General features: G+C 35.3%; 2 protein-coding genes across 3 annotated transcripts in view; one reads left to right on the forward strand and one right to left on the reverse strand.

Annotated features, from left to right (window-relative positions):
• ccdc66 (coiled-coil domain containing 66) overlaps positions 1-4,969 on the forward strand; it is a 41,096-nt gene extending 36,127 nt beyond the window's left edge. Inside the window, exons 16-19 of the mRNA XM_073843730.1 lie at positions 1,058-1,101; positions 1,738-1,943; positions 4,452-4,546; positions 4,688-4,969. Coding sequence (XP_073699831.1) covers positions 1,058-1,101; positions 1,738-1,943; positions 4,452-4,546; positions 4,688-4,780 — 438 coding nt within the window. The 3' untranslated portion in view covers positions 4,781-4,969. The remainder of the gene's footprint in view (positions 1-1,057; positions 1,102-1,737; positions 1,944-4,451; positions 4,547-4,687) is intronic.
• Positions 4,970-5,371: 402 nt separating this feature from the next.
• The window catches only part of tasora (transcription activation suppressor a), a 49,711-nt gene continuing 30,228 nt past the window's right edge, over positions 5,372-24,854 (reverse strand). For both annotated transcript variants that reach the window (XM_073844333.1, XM_073844332.1), the window contains exons 16-23: positions 23,764-23,890; positions 19,335-20,374; positions 17,696-17,815; positions 17,437-17,596; positions 17,221-17,329; positions 16,888-17,066; positions 10,630-10,785; positions 5,372-6,776 (exon numbers count right to left, since the gene is read on the reverse strand). In XM_073844333.1, coding sequence (XP_073700434.1) covers positions 5,677-6,776; positions 10,630-10,785; positions 16,888-17,066; positions 17,221-17,329; positions 17,437-17,596; positions 17,696-17,815; positions 19,335-20,374; positions 23,764-23,890 — 2,991 coding nt within the window. In that variant the 3' untranslated portion in view covers positions 5,372-5,676. The remainder of the gene's footprint in view (positions 6,777-10,629; positions 10,786-16,887; positions 17,067-17,220; positions 17,330-17,436; positions 17,597-17,695; positions 17,816-19,334; positions 20,375-23,763; positions 23,891-24,854) is intronic.

The raw sequence follows: 24,854 nt of genomic DNA on the forward strand, positions 1-24,854 counted from the left end.
TTATTTTATTAACAATAATACAAATAAACTAAAACCTAAATTAAAAATCTAATAAAATAAAATAAAAATAAATGCATATTGATTTAAGAATGTTTAGGTATTTGTACTTGAAAAAAAAAATAATAATGAAATGTTATATTAAAAAAATTATTTTAAATATTTTTTTTATTTTATTAACAATCATACAAATAAAGTAAAACCTAAAATAAAACTAAAATAAAGTAAATAAAAACGAAAGATATTTGTTCTTGTTTTAAACATAAACTCACTTTTATTTTATTAACAATAATACAAATAAACTAAAACCTAAAAAAAAAAAAAAAAGGAAAATATTTATGGTTTTAAACAAACTCATTCATTTTGCTGCAGTTTTCAGAAAACAAGGCTTAAGTCATTTTGCATTGTTTAGGTATTTGTACTTGGAAAAAAATATTAAATAATTTATAATATTTTTTATTTTATTAAAAAAATACAAATAAAAAAATAAATAAAAATGGAAGATATTTGTTCTTGTTTCAACAAACTCACTTCATTTTGCTACAGTTTTTAGAAAACAAGGCTTAAGTCATTTTGCATCTCAAGTAAATGCATCTTGATTTAGGAATGTTTAGATATTTGTACTTGGAAAAAAATAATAATGTTATATTAAAAAAATGTTTAATTTATAATATTTATTATTAAAAATAATACAACTAAAATAAAACCTAAAAAAAAGGAAAGCTATTTCTTCTTGTTTTGTACCTCAAGTAAATGCATCTTGATTTAAGAATGTTTAGATATTTGTACTGGAAAAAAGTAATAAAATGTTATATTAGAAAAAAAATATTTATAATTTATTTTATTCAAAATAATAAAAAATAAAACTAAAAAATGCAAATTAAAATGGAATATTTGTTCTTGTTTTAAACATAAGCTCACTTTGTTCAGAAAACAAGACATAATTAAGTCATTTTGCATCTTTTCTGAAACTAGAACCACTGTTAAATTCCTTACAATTCAAACCCATATTAATGCATGTAGTGCAAATATTGATGTAGTTTTTTTCTTTTCCATTCAGAGTGAAAATCATCTCCAAGAACCATCAGCCTTTAGTGCTGAAAGGTGAGTTTTTAGTCAGATAGCCAAATTCGGTTTCTGAAAAAAAAAAATGTCTTTTCAAAATACAAATAGATGTGTAACTCTCAAAATACATCGCTGTAGTGAACTATGTAGTAAACTGTGGCTATTTAGGGTCAGAAATCATAAAGTAAACAAAATTAAATTGCAAGGCAAGAAGTGGCAGCATGCCCTTTAAGGTGAGACACTGCAGGTGAATAGGGAAAAAAATATAATAGTTATCACCTCACTTACATAGTTGATTGATTACATTGATAATTGCAAACATTTCTAAAGTGTTAGTTCTACATATGCAAATGAGCCATTATTTAATGAAATATGCACTCATTTGCATACATTTCTAGTAATTTATCAAACTTTAGACAAGAGTCGTATTTAATACATCAGGCTTTTATTTTTATGTCTCATAATAGCTGCTAGAAATTGGGCTTGGTTTTCACAGCTAAACTGTATTTCCAAACGTTTTTTCAAATAGTAATAATTTCTGTATTACTGTTTTGGATTTGTAATCCAATTAATCATTGGCGAACAGAAAGATCAATTTCTTTCTAAAAATGAAACTTCCTAACATTACCTTTGAAAATGTCCTTATAAAGTGCGAAACTCTTCTGTGTCCAGCAGGCTGGCATCTCCTCCCATTCCTGCAGTAAGGAACCGCGTGCATCAGCCATCACAACAGTCTCCTCACCAAATGACTGAGGAAACGGGCCGCCCTCCGTTATTAGACTATGTGCCGTATGTGCGTACTGACGAGGTTTATCACATGGACCCCCTCGCTCCACTGTCCAGACCCTCCACACATGAAGCCCAGCAGAGAGTGGACACAGGTAAGCAAACTAAGGATGATTTGCAAGGACTCCTACTGAAATCACTATTTCTAATGTGAAAATTTGCTAACGTGGCAAGCTCTGCACAACTGGATTGTTACTTACCTTTTTTTTTTTTTTTTTTAAATTTCCTAATAATTTACTCTCCCCCATGTCAACCAAGATGTTCATGCTTGCTTTCTTCCAGTCCTTGCCTACCCTCGCTCTGCATATTTTGCATGTCTCTCTTAGTTAACACACCTGATTCAGATCATCAGCTCGTTAGAAGTGAGCTACGTCCATGAACTGTGTTCCAGTTGACATGATCCCTACAGTGTCCGTACTCCCCAAGCACAGGAAATCGCATTTTTATAGACTTCACACTCGACCTAAAATGACTCCAGACTAGACTTAAGACTCAACCTAAAATGACTTCAGACTCTACCTGAAATGTCTCCAGACTTGACTGGACTCCAGGCTCGACCTAAAATGACTTCAGACTCAACCTAAAATGACTCCTGACTTGACTTCAGACTAGACTTAAGACTCAACCTAAAATGACTCCAGACTCGACTCAAAATGACTCCAGACTTGACTGGACTCCAGACTCAACCTAAAATGACTCCTGACTTGACTTCAGACTAGACTTAAGACTCAACCTAAAATGACTCCAGACTAGACTTAAGACTCAACCTAAAATGACTCCAGACTCAATCTAAAATGACTTCAGACTCAACCTAAAATAACTCCAGACTTGAATTTAGACTCGACCCAAAATAAACCCAGACTTGACTTTAGAATGGACCAAAAATGACCCCAGACTTGACTTTAGACTCAACCTAAAATGACTCCAGACACGACTCCAGAGTTGACCCAAAATGACCCCAGGATTGACTTAAGACTCAAACTAAAATGACTTCAGACTCAACCTAAAATGACTCCAGACTTTACTTTAGACTCGACCTAAAATAACTCCAGACTTGACTTTAGACTCAACCTAAAATGACTCCAGACACGACTCCAGAGTTGACCCAAAATGACCCCAGGATTGACTTAAGACTCAAACTAAAATGACTCCAGACTTTACTTCAGACTCAACCTAAAATAACTCCAGACTTGAATTTAGACCTGACCCAAAATGAACCCAGACTTGACTTTAGAATGGACCAAAAATGACCCCAGACTTGACTTTAGACTCAACCTAAAATGACTCCAGACACGACTCCAGAGTTGACCCAAAATGACCCCAGGATTGACTTAAGACTCAACCTAAAATGACTCCAGACTTTACTTTAGACTCAACCTAAAATGACTCCAGACTCGACCCCAGACTTGACTTAAGACTCAAACTAAAATTACTTTAGACTCTACCTAAAATGACTCCAAACTTTACTCCAGACTTGACTTAAGACTCAAACTAAAATTACTTTAGACTCTACCTAAAATGACTCCAAACTTTACTCCAGACTTGACTTTAGACTCAACCCAAAATGACTTCAGACCTTAACCTAAAATGACTCCAGACTTTACTTTAGACTCGACCTAAAATGACTCCAGACTCGACCCCAGACTTGACTTAAGACTCAAACTAAAATTACTTTAGACTCTACCTAAAATGACTCCAGACTTTATTCCAGACTTGACTTTAGACTCGACCTAAAATGACTTCAGACTCAACCTAAAATGACTCGACTCAAATCCAGAGTTGACTTTAGACTTGACCCAAAATGACCCCAGACTTGACGTCAGACTCAACCTAAAATGACTCCAGACATGACTTTAGACTCAACTCAAAATGACTCCAGACTTGACTTCAGACTCAACCTAAAATGGTTCCAGACTCAACTCAAAATGACTCCAGACTTGACTTCAGACTCAACCTAAAATGGTTCCAGACTCGACTTTAGACTCAACCCAAAATGACTCCAGACTCGACCTTAAATAAGTCTGGAGTCATTTTAGGTTGAGACTGGAGTTGAGTCAAGTTGACACAGGTAAGCAAATTACGGATGATTTGCAAGGACTCCTACTGAAATGACTATTTCTAATGTGAAAATTTTGATAATTTGGCAAGCTTTGCACAACTGGATTTTTACTCACCTTTTTTTTTTAAATTTCCTGATAATTTACTCTCCTCCATTGTTATCTAAGATGTTCATGTTTTCTTTCTTCAGTCGCAAAGCAATTTAAGGTTTTTAAGGAAAGCATTCCAGGGTTTTTCTCCATATAGTGGACTTCAATGGGAACCAACAGGTTGAAGGTCCAAATTGCAGTTTTAATGCAGGTCATTTCATGTCTTTAATGAAATTATCTGAAAATCTGAATTCTGCAAGTGAACTAGTCATTTAATAGACATAAAACAATTTTTGCTTTGTGTGATGAATAAAGTTGTGCCAAAACAGACTCAAACTTTAGGTGTATATAAAGCACAAGTCAGGTTTATGACACTTTTTGGTGCTTTTTTACCTTTCTGGAGTTCATCACTAATTAAAATATATTCTTTAATTCAGCTGTGTTGTTTATTTGCAGTTGTGAGCAGCAGTAGGCAGGCGACACCTCTGGTCCCTCCTAAAAGCACTGAAAGGCAGCAGGCCATACTGAAGGGTCTGTCTGAGCTGAGACAGGTAACGCTCCAAACCAAGATGTGACTGTGAACGAGCTCAAAACGGTTCTCTTGTTTGAAACGTCATTTGAGCAGTTGTTAGGGATGAGCTTCCAGTTTGCAAAAAAACATGAAACACTGATTTTGATTTCTTTCATTTCAGGGTCTGCTGCAGAGACAAAGAGAGTTAGAAACCAGTTTAAACCCTGTTCAAACACAACACAGAAACCACTTCTCACCTTTTAGACCTGTGTGATCCAAACCCGGTCCAGCACTTTATACTGCAAGACGTGAACAATTGACTTCATTAAACTAAACTTGTAGATGTGTAACACATCATGCACATTTATGAGCTTTGGAGTTGAACTTGTGAATCTTGAATGCCACTCATGTGACTGGATTTTATGGCTTGAATGTGAATTTGACAGTTTTCCCTACATGTGAATTAAACGTATTTAAACCCTTTTAAATTAAATTTGAAGTTCAACTTGTTTCCATTACTGACCATACTTTTTTTTTTTTTTTTTAGGATACACTCTTAAAAACAAAGGTACGTCTATGGCATCGCTTGAAGAACCTTTTTTGGCTCCAGAACCATTCAGTCAAAGGTTCTTTAAAGAACCATCTCTTTCTTAGCTTTTTATAATCTGAAGAACCTTCTTTCGCACAAAGAACCTTTTGTGGAACAGAAAGGTTCTTCAGATGTTAAAGGTTCTTTATGGAACCATTTAGACAAAAAGGTTCTTCTACGGCATCGTGAAGCACCTTTATTTTTAAGAGTGTATGACCAACATTACTTCTGAAACACGGCGTTCTTGTTAACCAAACATCTCAGCAATAGATAAACTCAGTTCCAAAGACTAGTTTGAAAGTCGTTTAATGTATATTATCGGCTTTATAAAAATAATATTAAAACCAAGGCCTTCAGCTTTTTCACAAAAGGGGAAAATAACCAGCATTATCAGCCCGACCAACATGCGAAAACAAAATACAAATATAACGTTCTCTGAAAAATATGAAACAAATCACTTTTTTTAATTCCCTTTCAGTGAAAACCTAGAAATGTTTCATGGGTCCTCTATTATACAAAAGTCAAACTGAGACACTGAGTTGTAAACACGAGTTTGAAAACTATCTACACGCATTGCTGGTTCACCAACCACCGAATCCTCCTCGATTGGGACGATAGCTGTCCCCCTGGAAGGCAGGATTTCCAGGCCAAGTCTGGATGAACTGAGTCGTTCGGATCTGTTGCACATCCATGCCGTAGTGAGCACCCCAAAGACCCGACGCCGAACCTTGTGCCAAATTGTTCCAGGACATCTGCATGTTAGGATTTGGCAAGAGTCCTCTGAAGACCGGAGGTCCCACAACTCCTAGGTTGTTGGAAACGGTACAGTTCAGAAGAGGATGTCTCAGTCCAATAGCACCATTGTTAGAGATGAATCTAGGGGTGTTCACACTCAAGGAGCCCTGTGGAGTTGACATGAGGCCGCTGCCCTGCAGCGCTGGATAAAAACGATCCACGCTGGGTCTGGGAAGAAAACCACTGCTCATGCATTGGTTCTTGAGCAATGGTTCAGAGGAACTAGCATTGTCCACGGTCACCGCAGGCTTCTCGGAAACACCACTTTCATTGGACGTTTGACCACTCCCAACATTAGTCGTGTCCATGGCACTCGATTGCTCCCAAGCTTTAGAAATATTCAGTATATTGCTGGTGTTCTCAGCTGCTGCAGATATGGCCGTTTCTCCATACTTGACCATTTCACAATTGGCTTCGACTGGAGAAGAAGAGCTCAGCGGAGCCCCAGTTGTGCCCAGCGTTTCTATTTTGGCCGATGCACAAGAGACTTGAGTCTCGGGAAGAGTAGCTGACAGACTGTGGTTTTCTGAGGAGTACTGAGGATAGGAATCGGACAGATCGTTGTGGCTGAGGAAGCTCTGGTGAGGATCGACTTGGAAAGACGTCTGTAGGGTTTCGCCGCCGTTGGGCTTTGAAAACATCTTGGAAGCCTTGAACTGAGAAATTGCTTCACTGAGTGCTACGAAGTCGAATTTTTTTGGCTTCTCACTGGATGTTGTGAGCACAGGAATTGGTTTGGCTTGGTCTTGAAAAGAGGTTTTGTTGACAGGAGGGCAGGGATCAGTCGAGAGCTGGTCTGGGACAACATGGGTCGTCTCGGTCGTGACCGATACATTGATATCTGATGAATCCAGGTCCGAGTCCAAGGACATGCTATCGTCTCTCACTACAGGGACAAGAGAGAGGTTACAGCCATCAACAATCGCACTTTCAACAATTTCATACATAACAGTTACCAAACTCTGATTGTGAATTGGTCAATTGGTTTTGATCCATAATTTCAGCCCAAGATTTCAATTCAGATTTAGAAATTCCACAAGGTTTTGAAACTCTGTCAATCGAAGCACCCAAAATTGTCCCAGTTTTCTCTCATTAATAGTTCCTCGTTTGCATCTCCAGTATTTCAAGCATCGTCCAAACACAATATATTGCCTGTGCAAGTATAGACATCCCTTGCATCACTCATTGGTAAAAAAAAAAAAAAAAAAAAAACAAGGACACTGAAAAGCAGAATCATTACTGTTTACACCAAAGGTGATCAATTGAAACAGTTATTAATCAAACCCCATAAACCCATCATTCCTGTTAAAACTCCGTCCAACAGCCAACGTGCTCCAAACAAACAAGAAAGAAAACCATACTAGTTTAAAACAATATAAAGGTAACTATATGATGACAGTTTTCATTTTTGGGGTGAACTATCCATTGAAACACCATATGTGAAGCCTTACAGTTGGATCAAGTCATTAGACCATAGTTTTTCAAGAGATTTTGAGCAAAGAAATAGATCTATAAACTCTATTTTTAAGATGCTTTTTCATGTATCTTTTTTTACAAGGGAAAAAATACATTTTCAATCCTTTCAAAAGACAAAAAAAAAAAAAAAAACTCAAAGGACATAAAAATCGAGTAGGAAATGGTGTACAATGACAACAAATAAATAAAATGGCTACTTGCATGTTGGTGGGCAAATTCTGATTATGAATTATTGACAAATTACATGTTGATTACAGAAGTGCATCCACTGTCCTAAGACTAATAGGTATTTACAATTATTTTCATTTTCCACCATGCAAAACACAGAGATGATGTAATGGAGAATAAAGAGATAAAGTTAGGATTTATCAAAATACATTTTTATTGGACAAATTTTATATATACATTTTTTTTCCTATCCAGATACAAAAGGTATTAATAAGTTCACTATATTTGTTTTCAGGGTTATTTCTGTTGTGATTTTTTAAAGTGACAGTTAAAAAGGTATGGTTCCGTAACAGAAACCCTTTCTGTATTTACACATTAAAACAAACCCTTTTGTTTTTTTTACGTTGTTTTTAAGACGCATAGCATTCTGTAAACTTGTACATCTAATTTGAATCTTTAAACAATAGTTTGTACACCTGCACACGCACGCACGCACGCACGCACACACACAGGGTCCAAAACAACCACTCGCCAAGTGCCAAAAGCAAGTAAGAATTGTCTTTTGACTAGTAAAAGAAGTTACTGGCCAGCTGCCTGGTTTACAAAATATTTGAAGGCAGCTTTCACAACTGGCTCATTTTGAGCATTTTTACACCTGAACATTCAGGTTCATTAAGAAAGTGTTGGGGAAAGTTCCTTTTAAAAGTAATACATTACAATATTGTGTTACTCCATAAAAAAGTACTAATTGCATTACTTAGTTACTTTTTATGGAAAGTAATGCAATTAGTCACTTTCTTATTTCATTAGTTACTTTTTATAGTATAACGCAATATTGTACATTCCATAAAAAGCAACTTATTTCATTAGTTACTTTTTTTATCAAGTAAAAAAGTAACACATTACAACATTGCGTTACTCAATAAAGTAACTATTTGCATTACTTACTGTAGTTACTTTTAATGGAAAATAATGCATTACAATATTGTGTTACACCACAAAAAGTAACTCATTGCATTACTTAGTTATATAAAGTAATGCATTACAATATTGCGTTACTCAAAAAAAAGTAGCGCATTACAATATTGTGTTACTTGATAAAGTAACTACTTGCATTACTTACTGTAGTTACTTTTTATGGAAAGTAATTAGTTACTTTTATATAGTATAACAAAATATTGTAACGCATTACTTTCCATAAAAAGTAACTAATGAAATAAAAAGTAACTAATTGCATTAATTGGCAATTTTTTTATGGAATATAATGCATTACAATATTGCGTTACTCCAAAAAAAGTAACTACTTCCATTACTTAATTTAGTTACTTTTTATGGAAAGTAATGCAGTTAGTTACTTTTTTAATGAATTAGTTACTTTTTATGAAAAGTAATGCAATTAGTTACTTTTTATGGCAAGTAATGCACAACAATATTGCGTTACGTGATAAAGTAACTACCTGCATTACTTCCTGTAGTTACTTTTTAAGGGAAGTAATGCATTACAATATTGAGTTATACCCTAAAAAGTAACTAATTGCATTATTTTTATGGAAAGTAATGCATTATAATATTGCGTTACTCGATAAAGTAACTACTTGCATTACTTACTGTAGTTACTTTTAATGGAAAGTAATGCAATAAGTTACTTTGTATTGCATTTGTTACTTTTTATGGCACATAATGCACTACAATATTCCGTTATACTATAAAAATGAGCAACTAATTGCATTACTTAGCTATTTTTATGGAAAGTAATGCAATTAGTTACTTTTTTATAGTATAACGGAATATTGTAGTGCATTACTTTCCATAAAAAGTAACTAATGAAATAAAAAGTAACTAATTGCATTAATTGGCAATTTTTTTATGGAATATAATGCATTACAATATTGCGTTACTCCAAAAAAAGTAACTACTTCCATTACTTAATTTAGTTACTTTTTATGGAAAGTAATGCAGTTAGTTACTTTTTTAATGAATTAGTTACTTTTTATGGAAAGTAATGCATTACAATATTGCATTACTCGATAAAGTAACTAATTGCATTACTTAGTTACTTTTTATGAAAAGTAATGCAATTAGTTACTTTTTATGGCACATAATGCACTACAATATTCCGTTATACTATAAAAATGAGCAACTAATTGCATTACTTAGCTATTTTTATGGAAAGTAATGCAATTAGTTACTTTTTTATAGTATAACGGAATATTGTAGTGCATTACTTTCCATATAAAGTAACTATTGAAAAAAGTAATTAATTGCATTAGCTATTTTTATGGAAAGTAATGCATTACAATATTGCGTTACTCCATAAAAAGTAACTACTTCCATTTTTTTACTGTAGTTACTTTTTATGGCAAGTAATGCATTACATTGCGTTACTCGAAAAAAAAACGCAACTAATTGCATTACTTAGCTATTTTTATGGAAAGTAATGAATTACAATATTGTGTTACTCGATAAAGTAACTACTTGCATTACTGTAGTTACTTTTTGAAAGGAAAGTATTGCAATTAGTTACTTTTTTATTGCATTAGTTACTTTTTATGGAAAGTAATGCATTGCTTTTTTGACAGGTAATTAAAAAAAGTAATTATTATTAGGACAAAGAATATAAAATTGGTAAAGTTTCAAGGTACTTCCAAGTTGAGATTGATTGGCAAGTGTGGGAAAATAAAAAAGCTATATATTTATTTTGGACCCTGTTCCATTCGCCCTTTGACCAGCTGAGACGCCATGGTTCGATTCAGAGGTGAATGTTGCCAAAAGACCTGTTGATCCCAAAGGTAAACAGATGATTTCTATTGAGTGTTTTATCCATGTCCGTCCACCCATGAGATGAAAAGGCTTTACAAAGCACAACATGTTGCTTTTACAGTCTCCTCTGTCTTCGGCCTCTGTCACGATCATGGCATAATGCCACTGCGTGTTTGAGAATCTTCTTTTTGTTCAGAACGCTCTTAGCAAACATTCAGGCTCGCGGTGGCAGCAGATCGACTGGGAAACTCGTTTAGATTCCAAGTACAATCACAGTGAGAGCAAGACGTGTAGTTTGGGATGCTGTCAGATGGTTTTACCACACAATCACTTACATGACACTGAAGCAGGAGTGCCGCAAGTCTCTGCCGACGGAACGCTGTCCACATTTCCTCCAGCGGCTAAACTGCTTATCATAAACTTTATGTCATCAACATTGGCAATAACGATGCCACTGCTGGAGTACTGGGGAAACATCTCAAACTGGAAGCCTGTTGGACAGGATTTAAACAAACATTACTTTAGTCATAAGCATTCACCATACTTCAAGTGATTCCATAATCATAAAGCGCTTACAGATTTACTGTTAAACAATACAACTGATAAAAACAGTATTAAAACAAGCAATATGCAGACATACTCTAAATTGTTGTGCACTGTTGCACCTTGTTTCGTGTCTTTTTCTCTACCTTTACTAACTATGAACAGGCGTCACTTACTGTGCTGTTGTTTACGGACTGACTGTTCCACAACCAGAATAAACGCTTTTGAGAAACGACCCTCTGCTTAGTGTTTGATTTAGACTTGATTACAAAAGACATTGTAGAGAGCTGGATGTTTTATGGAAAATAATGCATTGCAATATTGCATTAATCCATAAAAAATTACTGCGATCCTTTTTATGGAAAGTAATGCAATTAGTTACTTTATTGCATTAGTTACTTTTTATGGAAAGTAATGCATTACAATATTGTGTTACTCCATAAAAAAGCAACTAATTGCCTTACTTAGATCCTTTTTATGGAAAGTAATGCAATTAGTTACTTTTTTATTGCATTAGTTACTTATTATGGAAAAGAATGCATTAAAATATTGTGTTACTCAAAAAAATAAAAATAATAATTGCATTACTTTCCAAAAAAGTTACTAAGCAATGCAATTAGTTACTTTATGTAGTAACGCAATATTGTAGTTACTTTTTATGGGAAAGAATGGAATGCAATATTGTGTTCCTCCAAAAAAGTAACTAATTGCATTCTTTAGTTACTTTTTATGGAAAGTAATGCAATTAGTTACTTTTTCATTGCATTAGTTACTTATTATGGAAAAGAATGCATTAAAATATTGTGTTACTCAAAAAAAAAAAAAAAAAACTAATTGCATTCTTTAGTTACCGTTTATAGAAAGTAATGCAATTAGTTACTTTTTATGGAAAATAATGCATTACAATATTGCGTTACTCCATAAAAAAAACTAATTGCATTACTTTCCAAAAAAGTTACTAAGCAATGCAATTAGTTATGTTATGGAGTAAAAAGCAAAATAGTAGTTACTTTTTATGGGAAAGAATGCATAACAATATTGTGTTACTCCAAAAAAAAGTAACTAATTACATTACTTAGTTACTTTTTATGGAAAATGAATCTAGGATGGCTATTTGTTTCTCCAGAACTCCATGTGGTGACCGAAATGAATATATTATGAAATATATATAAGGAATAGGAAATGTCTTTACAGGTGCTGCTGGATGCTCTTTATTTTAGATACAGAGAGCTGCAAGCTTTTGCTGATGTTTTTACTTTAGGGAAGAGCTATTTATAAGCTTGGTTTTGTTATTAGTTCTCCTGAAGATTTATGTGGCTTCCTTAGTTTAAATTTCACTCTTGTTTCTGTTCACTGACTCAACACTTGTGCTAGTTTTGAGATTGATACGCCCAACTACCCATTGTTTTGATAATGCTATTACTATTGCTATTTACCCATAACAAAGAAATGTTATGTTGCTTGCTTAGTTAACGCCATATATGCTTGAACATCATGTTTGGTTGCTATGTGATTTTAAAGTCCCTGGAAAACAAATGTACTTGACTTCCTTTGTATATGTACAACATGATGAAATGAGCAAAAGGTGTGAAAAGTAAATCACGAACCCTAATGTTTGCAGCTAACCACAGATGTTAACAAGAGAACACACAGGATGAAGATATTAAAACCACACACAGATGTAAGACTGACAAGAATACAATGATGAAGGAGAAAAGATTAGACATGATTTACAGAGACTGATGCAGCTTTTCAATTAACCTTCAAATTGCACAAATTGGAATAGTGAAAATACTAAAAATCGAATCACATCAATTTTGTAAAACCATAAATCACATTAAGTCAATTCCAACTTTATTCTCGAAACTATTCCGACTTTACTCTCTAAACTATTCCGACTTTACTCTCTAAACTATTCCGACTTTACTCTGTAATCTATTCCGACTTTACTCTCTAAACTATTCCGACTTTACTCTCTAAACTATTCCGACTTTACTCTCTAAACTATTCCGACTTTACTCTCTAAACTATTCCGACTTTACTCTCTAAACTATTCCGACTTTACTCTCTAAACTATTCCGACTTTACTCTCTAAACTATTCCGACTTTACTCTCTAAACTATTCCGACTTTACTCTCTAAACTATTCCGACTTTACTCTCTAAACTATTCCGACTTTACTCTCTAATCTATTCCGACTTTACTCTCTAAACTATTCCGACTTTACTCTCTAAACTATTCCGACTTTACTCTCTAAACTATTCCGACTTTACTCTCTAAACTATTCCGACTTTACTCTCTAAACTATTCCGACTTTACTCTCTAATCTATTCCGACTTTACTCTCTAAACTATTCCGACTTTACTCTCTAAACTATTCCGACTTTACTCTCTAATCTATTCCAACTTTACTCTCTAATCTATTCCGACTTTACTCTCTAAACTATTCCGACTTTACTCTCTAATCTATTCCGACTTTACTCTCTAAACTATTCCGACTTTACTCTCTAAACTATTCCGACTTTACTCTTTAATCTATTCCAACTTTACTCTCTAAACTATTCCGACTTTACTCTCTAAACTATTCCGACTTTACTCTCTAATCTATTCCGACTTTACTCTCTAAACTATTCCGACTTTACTCTCTAAACTATTCCGACTTTACTCTCTAAACTATTCCGACTTTACTCTCTAATCTATTCCGACTTTACTCTCTAATCTATTCCGACTTTACTCTTTAATCTATTCCGACTTTACTCTCTAATCTATTCCGACTTTACTCTTTAATCTATTCCGACTTTACTCTTTAATCTATTCCGACTTTACTCTCTAAACTATTCCGACTTTACTCTTTAATCTATTCCGACTTTACTCTCTAAACTATTCCGACTTTACTCTCTAATCTATTCCGACTTTACTCTCTAATCTATTCCGACTTTACTCTCTAAACTATTCCGACTTTACTTTCTAATCTATTCCGACTTTACTCTCTAATCTATTCCGACTTTACTCTCTAATCTATTCCGACTTTACTCTCTAATCTATTCCGACTTTACTCTCTAAACTATTCCGACTTTACTCTCTAATCTATTCCGACTTTACTCTTTAATCTATTCCGACTTTACTCCCTAAACTATTCCGACTTTACTCTCTAATCTATTCCGACTTTACTCTCTAAACTATTCCGACTTTACTCCCTAATCTATTCCGACTTTACTCTCTAAACTATTCCGACTTTACTCTCTAATCTATTCCGACTTTACTCTCTAAACTATTCCGACTTTACTCTCTAAACTATTCCGACTTTACTCTCTAAACTATTCCGACTTTACTCTTTAATCTATTCCGACTTTACTCTCTAAACTATTCCGACTTTACTCTCTAAACTATTCCGACTTTACTCTCTAAACTATTCCGACTTTACTCTCTAATCTATTCCGACTTTACTCTCTAAACTATTCCGACTTTACTCTCTAAACTATTCCGACTTTACTCTCTAAACTATTCCGACTTTACTCTCTAAACTATTCCGACTTTACTCTCTAATCTATTCCGACTTTACTCTCTAATCTATTCCGACTTTACTCTCTAAACTATTCCGACTTTACTCTCTAATCTATTCCGACTTTACTCTCTAAACTATTCCGACTTTACTCTCTAAACTATTCCGACTTTACTCTTTAATCTATTCCAACTTTACTCTCTAAACTATTCCGACTTTACTCTCTAAACTATTCCGACTTTACTCTCTAATCTATTCCGACTTTACTCTCTAAACTATTCCGACTTTACTCTCTAAACTATTCCGACTTTACTCTCTAAACTATTCCGACTTTACTCTCTAATCTATTCCGACTTTACTCTCTAATCTATTCCGACTTTACTCTTTAATCTATTCCGACTTTACTCTCTAATCTATTCCGACTTTACTCTTTAATCTATTCCGACTTTACTCTTTAATCTATTCCGACTTTACTCTCTAAACTATTCCGACTTTACTCTTTAATCTATTCCGACTTTACTCTCTAAACTATTCCGACTTTACTCTCTAATCTATTCCGACTTTACTCTCTAATCTATTCCGACTTTACTCTCTAAACTATTCCGACTTTACTTTCTAATCTATTCCGACTTTACTCTCTAATCTATTCCGACTTTACTCTCTAATCTATTCCGACTTTACTCTCTAATCTATTCCGACTTTACTCTCTAAACTATTCCGACTTTACTCTCTAATCTATTCCGACTTTACTCTTTAATCTATTCCGACTTTACTCCCTAAACTATTCCGACTTTACTCTCTAATCTATTCCGACTTTACTCTCTAAACTATTCCGACTTTACTCCCTAATCTATTCCGACTTTACTCTCTAAACTATTCCGACTTTACTCTCTAATCTATTCCGACTTTACTCTCTAAACTATTCCGACTTTACTCTCTAAACTATTCCGACTTTACTCTCTAAACTATTCCGACTTTACTCTTTAATCTATTCCGACTTTACTCTCTAAACTATTCCGACTTTACTCTCTAAACTATTCCGACTTTACTCTCTAAACTATTCCGACTTTACTCTCTAATCTATTCCGACTTTACTCTCTAAACTATTCCGACTTTACTCTCTAAACTATTCCGACTTTACTCTCTAAACTATTCCGACTTTACTCTCTAAACTATTCCGACTTTACTCTCTAATCTATTCCGACTTTACTCTCTAATCTATTCCGACTTTACTCTTTAATCTATTCCGACTTTACTCTCTAATCTATTCCGACTTTACTCTTTAATCTATTCCGACTTTACTCTCTAAACTATTCCGACTTTACTCTTTAATCTATTCCGACTTTACTCTCTAAACTATTCCGACTTTACTCTCTAATCTATTCCGACTTTACTCTCTAAACTATTCCGACTTTACTTTCTAATCTATTCCGACTTTACTCTCTAATCTATTCCGACTTTACTCTCTAATCTATTCCGACTTTACTCTCTAATCTATTCCGACTTTACTCTCTAAACTATTCCGACTTTACTCTCTAATCTATTCCGACTTTACTCTTTAATCTATTCCGACTTTACTCCCTAAACTATTCCGACTTTACTCTCTAATCTATTCCGACTTTACTCTCTAAACTATTCCGACTTTACTCCCTAATCTATTCCGACTTTACTCTCTAAACTATTCCGACTTTACTCTCTAATCTATTCCGACTTTACTCTCTAAACTATTCCGACTTTACTCTCTAAACTATTCCGACTTTACTCTCTAAACTATTCCGACTTTACTCTTTAATCTATTCCGACTTTACTCTCTAAACTATTCCGACTTTACTCTCTAAACTATTCCGACTTTACTCTCTAAACTATTCCGACTTTACTCTCTAAACTATTCCGACTTTACTCTCTAATCTATTCCGACTTTACTCTCTAAACTATTCCGACTTTACTCTCTAAACTATTCCGACTTTACTCTCTAAACTATTCCGACTTTACTCTCTAATCCAGGGGTTTTCAAACCTGTCCTGGAGCCTCCCCTGCCCTGCACATTTTGTATGTCTCCCTTATTAGGCACACCCAATTCAGGTCTTGCAGTCTCTACTAATGAGCTGATGATTTGAATCAGGTGTATTAGATGAGAGAGACAAGCAAAATGTGCAGGGCAGGGGAGGCTCCAGGACAGGTTTGAAAACCCCTGCTCTAATCTATTCCGACTTTACTCTCTAAACTATTCCGACTTTACTCTTTAAACTATTCCGACTTTACTTTCTAATCTATTCCGAAGTTACTCTCTAAACTATTCCAGCATTTGTAAGGCAATTCGAAAAAGAAATATTTCCTAAAACTGCAACTGGAATTTTTTTTGCAATTATATACAAAGTTGTTATGAAAAAAAATTAAGAAAATTTTTTTTTAACTCTCATAACATCATTTTGCAATAGTTTTTTTAAATCGGCATTTCTAAATTAATCTCAAATATTTTGACCAAATCATTAATGGAAACCACTGACAGTTGCTATGCAGTACTTGTGTTATTATATTGTTTAAGAGCACCTGTCAGAAATATCAGGTGTCGTTGTTTGATGAATCTTGCTTGGAGATCCACTAGACAATCGAGGTCAGGTGCTCGACGTGATGGAGTGTCACATTCGTGGTATGACAGGATCTCAACGATATGCCTCTTCTCATACTCACTTAGGATCTCGTACAGCTTCAAAGCATCAGTTTTGAGCCTGGATACAAAACAAAACCAAACACAACACAGTCAGTTATGAGGAGTTCTTACAGTGCAATCAATTATGAAGAAAACTTTCACCCAGTTTCTACTCCATTTGTCAGCTAAACATGAGTTCCCGAAGTTAATAGGCTTACAGTTTAGTGTCAAACCTGCTGTGCTCTCTGAGTTTCTTGTGCGATTTGAAATGGACCCTCCACCTCCAGGGGCTCTGAGGAGAGTTGAGCTGCTCGATGTACGAAAGGATATCTTGAAGTTTCTCTAAAAACAGAAAAAACACTTCGCTGAAACATGTTAAGTTGATATAAAAAACCTAAATGTCAATAACACTCATTAATATAGCTAAAAACATCATGAAATTAAATTACCTGCGCTGATGACAGCTGGATTCAGGACATGCTCATCTGAGACGATAAAGCCTCCCGACTGAAAGAGCTCATTATAGGTGTGGTTCTGAATGTCACTCAGGTTGTCTACACCAGCAAAGCTTACAGACGGATGCTTCTTCAAGGAAACTAAAGAAGGTATCTATAGATAGAAAAAGAAACACAATATCTAGTATTTTCCAGTTGTTGAAACTAGCTCCAAAATTTTTAAGGGATCAAAATACTTTCAGCTCTGACTTGCCTTGTGAACCTGTGCGGCGATGTCTATATTCTGGATGATGACCAACAGTTTGTCTTGACTGCTTTTTTCAAGGAAACCATGAGGGTTACACTCCAAATCCCCTAACCTTTTCAAATATTCCTATTACAAATGTCAAAACAACACAAGGTTAACACATCTCCAGCTCTCTGGGCAACTTGAGTTTGAAAGATAGCCTTCATATCCTTCTTCTCAATTCATTTAACACTTGTTAGTAAGTTAAACCTGCACTGAAGCTACATTTCCACATTTGTTCAAGCCATAATTGGCCATATTTACACCTGCGACTAACATCTGAAGCAAACAGCACTAAATACAGCTGTAAACAAGGTCTATTCTAATAGTTTTACAAATTGTGCCATGCATATGAGAAATACATAGAAACCATAACAAATGTTTACCATTTTTGAGGTGCTATATTTGTGGTTTTAACTGTGACTATCATGATCTAAATGTATTCTACTATAAAAGACCAATGGTTAACAAACAAAAAAAGTCAGAATAATTAAATCTCACCATATAAAAAGGAGGTTCTACAATTTTTACTGATATTACTGATTTTGATAATGAACAAATCTACATCTGCATCTACTATCAAATGTGTATTCCATAAAAAGTAACTAATTAATGCAACTAGTTACTTTTTTATGGAGTAACGCAATATTGTAATTACTTTTTATGGAAAATAATGCAATTTAAATGACTGGAAAGGGGTGTAGACCAGCTAAATATTGACATTTTCCACTTGAATTGCCCTTCAACAAACAAAGCCTGATGTGTTTTGTGTTTTACATGGCATAAAAATGTGAAAAAGCTACACAAATCTGATTTGAGTGGTCAGATTGAAACCGATTTCCAAAAATGCATATAATATAAATGTTCATATAAATGAAGTTTGAAGTGAATTTGAAATATCATTTCATGTGATTTTTTTTTGCCATTCACACTTGCTAAACATGTATAATGAAATAATACTCCATAAAAAAGTATTTTAACTGCATTACTTCCCATAAAAAGTAACCAAGTGATGCAATTAGTTACTTTTTTATGGAGTAACGCAATATTGCAGTTAGTTTTTATGGAAAAGAATGCATTACAACACTGTGTTACTCCATAAAAAAGTAACTAATTGCATTACTTGGTTACTTTTTATGGCAAGTAATGCAATTAGTTACTTTTTGAATGCATAAGTTACTTTTTATGGAAAAGTTTGCATTACAATATTGTATTACTACAAAAAAAAAGCAATTGCATTACTTTCCATAAAAAGTAACCAAGTAATGAAATTAGTTACTTTTCTACGGAGTAATGCAATATTGTAGTTACTATTATGGAAAATAAAGCATTATTTTTTATTTTAATGACTGGAAAGGTGTGTAGACCAGCTATATATTGCTATTTTCCACTTGACTTGTGTTTTACATAGTGTAAAAATGTGAAAAAGCTACACAACTCCGATCTGAGTGGTCAGAATAAAACTGATGTCCAAAAATGCATGTAATGTAAATGTACATATAAATGAAGCTTGAAATGAATTTGTAAAAACAGAATTTGTTAAGCCATTCGCACTTGCTAAATATGATTGGATATGCACAAAAATCAAAAGAGCCATTGTATGTACCTTAATTTCCCAGCAGAGATCACTCTCCTCCTCTTCTGTGGAATGGATGTAGAAGTAGACCACGTTCTTCTGAACTCCTTTAATGATCTCCACCAGGTTACTGATCACCTCGGGCTGCAGCTGATCGATGATACTGCTGATGGCAGAATGAGCGTGTCCCATCGAGGCGTCTTCAGCTAGGTGCGCCATTTGACCCTCCACAGCTGCCGTAGTCTCCGCAACCGAACTACCATTCATCTCATGCTGGCCTTGATGAAGATCCTTAGGAGTGTTTGCTTCCTGTGTCTTGTCTTCTTGCTCTAATGCCCACATCTGATGGGGAGGCTGCTGGACTTCAGAGTCGGGTAAACTTGAGTGATATTGCGGCTGCGTCAACGGCTCAGGCGGCGCACTAGAAGGGGAACACGGTTTCTGAGAGGATTCAAAGGTGTTGCTGATAGACGAAGAAGAACACGGATTAAGGTTGGAAGATGTATCAGGGACACTGGAAGAAACGTCCACAGCAGATGAGGAAGAGGACACATCTTCTTGAGCTCCTCGGTAGCGACTGACGTGCTGAGGGTCTATGAACGTCATCAGGCTGTCGTGGAAAGAGCTGATGTAGTTACTGACGGGGAAGGGAGTGTTGTAGTTGGACACGTAATTGGAAAGCGGCACGACTGGAGTCTGGGTCTGTTCTCGTGGGCCCTCAGTGCTGGAGCAAGAAACATAAGAAATATGTTTGGCCTTCAAGAGCTGCTCAACCTCACTGGAAAACCCAGAGACGAGCTCATCGACTATGTGGTCGAAACCCCTACACGACGCGGTTGATTCTGCAGGACAATCTGCGCTCACGGCGGGGGGAACGGGGTCTCCATCCTCAACCTCTGCCGCTGTTGGCACATCCAAATCCACTGCTGCGTTGCTGCTGTCTGGCTGGCAGGGAGGGGACATTTCTTTTATATCAGGTGTGGTGTGTGTAGACACTGTTGGGCTCTGAACGAAACGTGGATCTTCAGGATAGTCTATCCGTCTCTGGGAGTACCTCTCCGTTTTCAGACCTACGTAAGCAAATGAGAAGATTCTAATTTTTTTTATAAACTACGAAGACTATAAACAACTTACATGCAACTTTACACAATCTTGGTGAAGTGCTCATTCTCAGGAAACACTGTTAGGCCGCGATCACACCGAACGTGTTTTTGCAGTGAGAGGCGCCTTTTTTGAATGGTTTTCTGTTGGCAGTGAGCGTTCTGCGCGCTGCTTATTCGCCCCGGGCGCCTTGCGTTTTTGCAGAAGCGCTCTGAGCGCCTGAAGTTGAAAAAAAAGCAACTCTGAGCGGAAAAACGCCTGACGTCATTCGCGTTTTTTCCACTGTCCAATCGGATGAATGGAGAGGCGGGCCTTCTGTTGTGGTGACGAAAGTTTACCGTTGCTTAAAAATTCCGGAGACTGCAAGAAATGGAGGAGAAACTTTTGGTGTCTGTCGTGGGTAACCCGGAGCTGTATTATTTAGGGTTTCTGCTAATATGACAGTTTAATTAACAAAAAAACCCCAAAGATTTTAGAGAGCTGGCGCTATAATCCTTTGATTTGACTGACAGGACAGCTGTTTTGGTCGTTGCCTAGCAACATAAAACAACGGCAGCACACTGCCTTTTTTTTTTTAAATTCACCAACAAAAGGCAGTGCTGCGCGCCTCGCATTTTTAGAACTAAAATACGCGTTCGGTGTGATCGTGGCCTTATGTGTGTCCTCATGTTGCATTACTTATATAACAAACAATATAACAGAATACTGAACTTAAAGGAGTAGTTCACTTCCAGAACAAAAATGCACCCCCTTGTCATCCAAGATTTTCATGTCTTTCATTCTTATTCATAATGAAATCGTTTTTTTGAGGCAAAAATATCAGGAATGTTCACCATATAGTGGACCTCAACGGTGCCCCCAAGTTTGAACTTCCAAAATGCAGTTTAAACGCAGCTTCAAAGGGCTCTAAACAATCCCAGCCGAGGACGAAGGGTCTTATCCAGCGAAATGTTATGTTATTTTCTTAAATAAATCAATATTTACACACTTTTTAACCACAAATGCCAGTCTTGTCTAGCTCTGCGATGCCAATGCGTACTCTGTTCAAGACAGTTAGGGTTTGTCGATAAACTTCCTTCTCGTTTTCTTCTCCAACTTCAAAATCGCCCTACATCCTTGCAGAAGTACTGACCAATAGACCGCGAACATTCGCTCACCGAAAAAGCAAATGTTTAAAACCAAACCAATCCGACAAATCTTTTCAGTTTCTCAAAGCGAAAACACTGCTGTCCAATTAGATTTGAGCATGACATCACGTGCCCAGAGCAGCTGCTTTTGCATGAAAGAACCAGAGTGGCGGCACTGTTTGGAAAACCAGTGTAAACAAACGCATAGGAGGAGTATTCCGAGACAAGAGGATGCGCTCTTGTTATCGCATCTGACAACAGATGGTTATTCTCAAATGTTCTTAAGATCATTTCTATTAATTCTCCACTGAATTATGTGATCTGGAGGAGAACACTGACCATTTCTACCACATGCGAGAGTGTTACATGAGTCAGAGAGCGTTCACTCCCTTGATCTTCCGTATTAAAAAAAAAAAAAGATTGAATCATATTTTATGTGTAGAACTGTAGAAAAATGTAAGCAAACAGACATACGATTAAGTGGTATATTATATATCAGAGGTCGCCTTAACCGAAGATTCTCCGTCATTGACGGAATATTTTTAGCAATGACGGAAAAATCTGACGGCCGTCCGTCACTTTGACAGATTACACTGAGGGTGATCTATTGTAAATTGTAGCTGTAATTCCCACCCCTGTCCAGTTGGTGGCGAGTGCGCTCCAGTGTGGCAGCAGAACACTGGATCAGAACAAAAACTAAATTGTCACAAGTCTTTTGTTATGCGTTTGATTATGCACCGGCGACTACACAGAAGCTACAACGATATATCACGCCACATTAAAGGGTGCCAAAATGGCATTTATTGCTTGAATTTCCTAATAAAATCGACAGAATTTGAAATTTGAGACTTTGTTTCATTGCGATTTATTGGATGGGAGGCGCACTATGTACGGTGTCAGTATTGTTCAGTTATCAGCTGAAAACGGCATAGACCAAAAGATCAACTGAGATTTACAAATCGATATTGGTCATAAATATATTATATAATTTTAATATATTAAAATAGCTGTCACTGTGGGGTGTGGTGTTATACATGAAAAGTTACACAGTCTCATCTGTTCATCTGTACTCTTCAAAATAAATGCATAAGCCTATATCGTCCTGCTGGTTCATAGTTAAAAATGAAAATGTGAACAAAAATAAATGCAATTAAAATGTGTTATAATTAAAATATGAAAATTAAAATGACGGGTAATAATTGATTATGACGGAATTTTTCCGACCCTGTCCGTCAAATGACGGATAATGTTAAAGTCTAATGCAACCTCTGATATATATATATATATATATATATATATATATATATATATATATATATGTATATTATATAAGCAGTTTGGCGTTATTAAACATACAAAGAGTGCATCTCTGCCTATTATAGAATTAAAATCAACTGCAGATCACAATCAGTTATTACCAGCAGTCAATGATGGTTTAAAGGCGGTTTTAAGCAAATACATTAATAATTATATAAATTTTCAAAAGTGGCATGATGCTAATTTGACTTCTATTTATATTTTAAGATGTTTTCTTGTAAGCATTATAGATAGTTTGTGTTTCTGGCGTAGAACCAAACTTTATTTATCTGAAGTTAATGCTGTAAATTGAGCAGTGGATGATGGTAAATCCATACACAAGATACATATTGGTTCGCGCTTGGTGTGAAAGCACCATTCGTCTGCGATTCACCTTGCGTTTCTGCATCGCACTCAAGAGTGAAAAGGCCTGTAGTTTGTGGCTAAAAAGTGTATAAATATTAATTTACTTCAGAAAATGTCTGATCATTTTGCTAGCCTCAGCTGGGATCTAAATTGCATTTAAAGTACATTTTGGAAGTTCAAACTCGGGGGCACCATAGAAAGAAAAAATTATTCCTGGAAAAACAATTTCTTTACGACTAAAGACAGAAAGACATGAACATCTTGGATGACAAGGGAGAGAGTAAATTGTCTGTTAATCTCAAAAATCACTAAATAAGATTTTCTCTATTTCTCCATATATGTTATCGCAGCTTCCAAACTGAAAAATCCTGAGTTTCATTTACAGTCTATTAGTATTTCATTATGATAGAACTTGTATAGACTTCAGATTAGGGAATACAGATCATATTCACTATTAACTAAAAGTATTCCCTCACTAAACTCTTAATTTGCTGCTTAGTATTAGTAAAGTAGTTGTTGTATTAGTTATGTTTTTGCACGTGTCTTCATATCTATCTCAGTGAGTTTACCTGTGATGGGTATCAGGACCCATGGTATGGTCTTTTCGCCGAGTAGGTTAACGCCACGCTGCTGTCCTCCAGAGTCCGAACAAGGGCTAAATGCTTCTAAACTACTCAAACTACCAGCGGTCTCCTCCTGAAATGACAAAACCATCATCAAAACCACCACCAAGACTTTATGGCTGTTTAAATCAAACGCATATAAAGAAACAACACTTCTGGCTAGATGCAAAACTAGAAACTGTCAGTTGTGTGAGGAGCATATATATCAGCTGCAGTACTATTCTAGTTTTCTAACTCATCTGCTCTGTTTTGTTCTGTAAACGCATTCAATTCAATTGCAGGTGAGGGAAACAGAACAACTCACCGCTCTACATTCACCAGCAGAACAAAGACTATGAAAGGAACAGCATACTATTCATATACAGATTATATGTGACCCTGGACCACAAAACCAGTCTTAAGTCGCTGGGGTATATTTGTAGCAATAGCCAAAAATACATTGTATGGGTCAAAATTATTGATTTTTCTTTTATGTCAAAAATCATTAGGAAATTAAGTAAAGATCATGTTCCGTGAAGATTTTTTGTAAAATTCCTACTGTAAACATATCAAAATGTAATTTTTGATTAGTAATATGCATTGTTAAGAACTTAATTTGGACAACTTTAAAGGTGATTTTCTCAGTATTTTGATTTTTTTGCACCTTTAGATTTCAGATTTTCAAACAGATGCATCTCGGCCAAATATTGTCCTATCCTAACAAACCATACATCAATAGAAAACTTATTTATTGCGCTTTCATTTAATGTATATATCTCAGTTTTGTAAAATTTAACCTTATGACTGGTTTTGTGGTCCAGGGTCACATATAATGTGAATACAGTGTAAAAGGCTGATCATCAAGCAATATTCATAAGCAGGTGCAGCTGAATTTTTAATTTTTATTTTTCTGATTAACATTTATTTATTAGACTGTATTGGAAATAGGAATCATTTCGGTTAGTTCTGTTCATTTCGAAAACTTTTTTTGTGACGCACTCTTGAGAAAGCAGCATCCTCTTTGTTTCCTTTATTTTACAAAAGCACAATGCTTGTTT

The sequence above is a fragment of the Garra rufa genome, chromosome 7 (genome assembly GCF_049309525.1).
Source record: "Garra rufa chromosome 7, GarRuf1.0, whole genome shotgun sequence".
NCBI classification, from domain to species: Eukaryota; Metazoa; Chordata; class Actinopteri; order Cypriniformes; family Cyprinidae; genus Garra; species Garra rufa.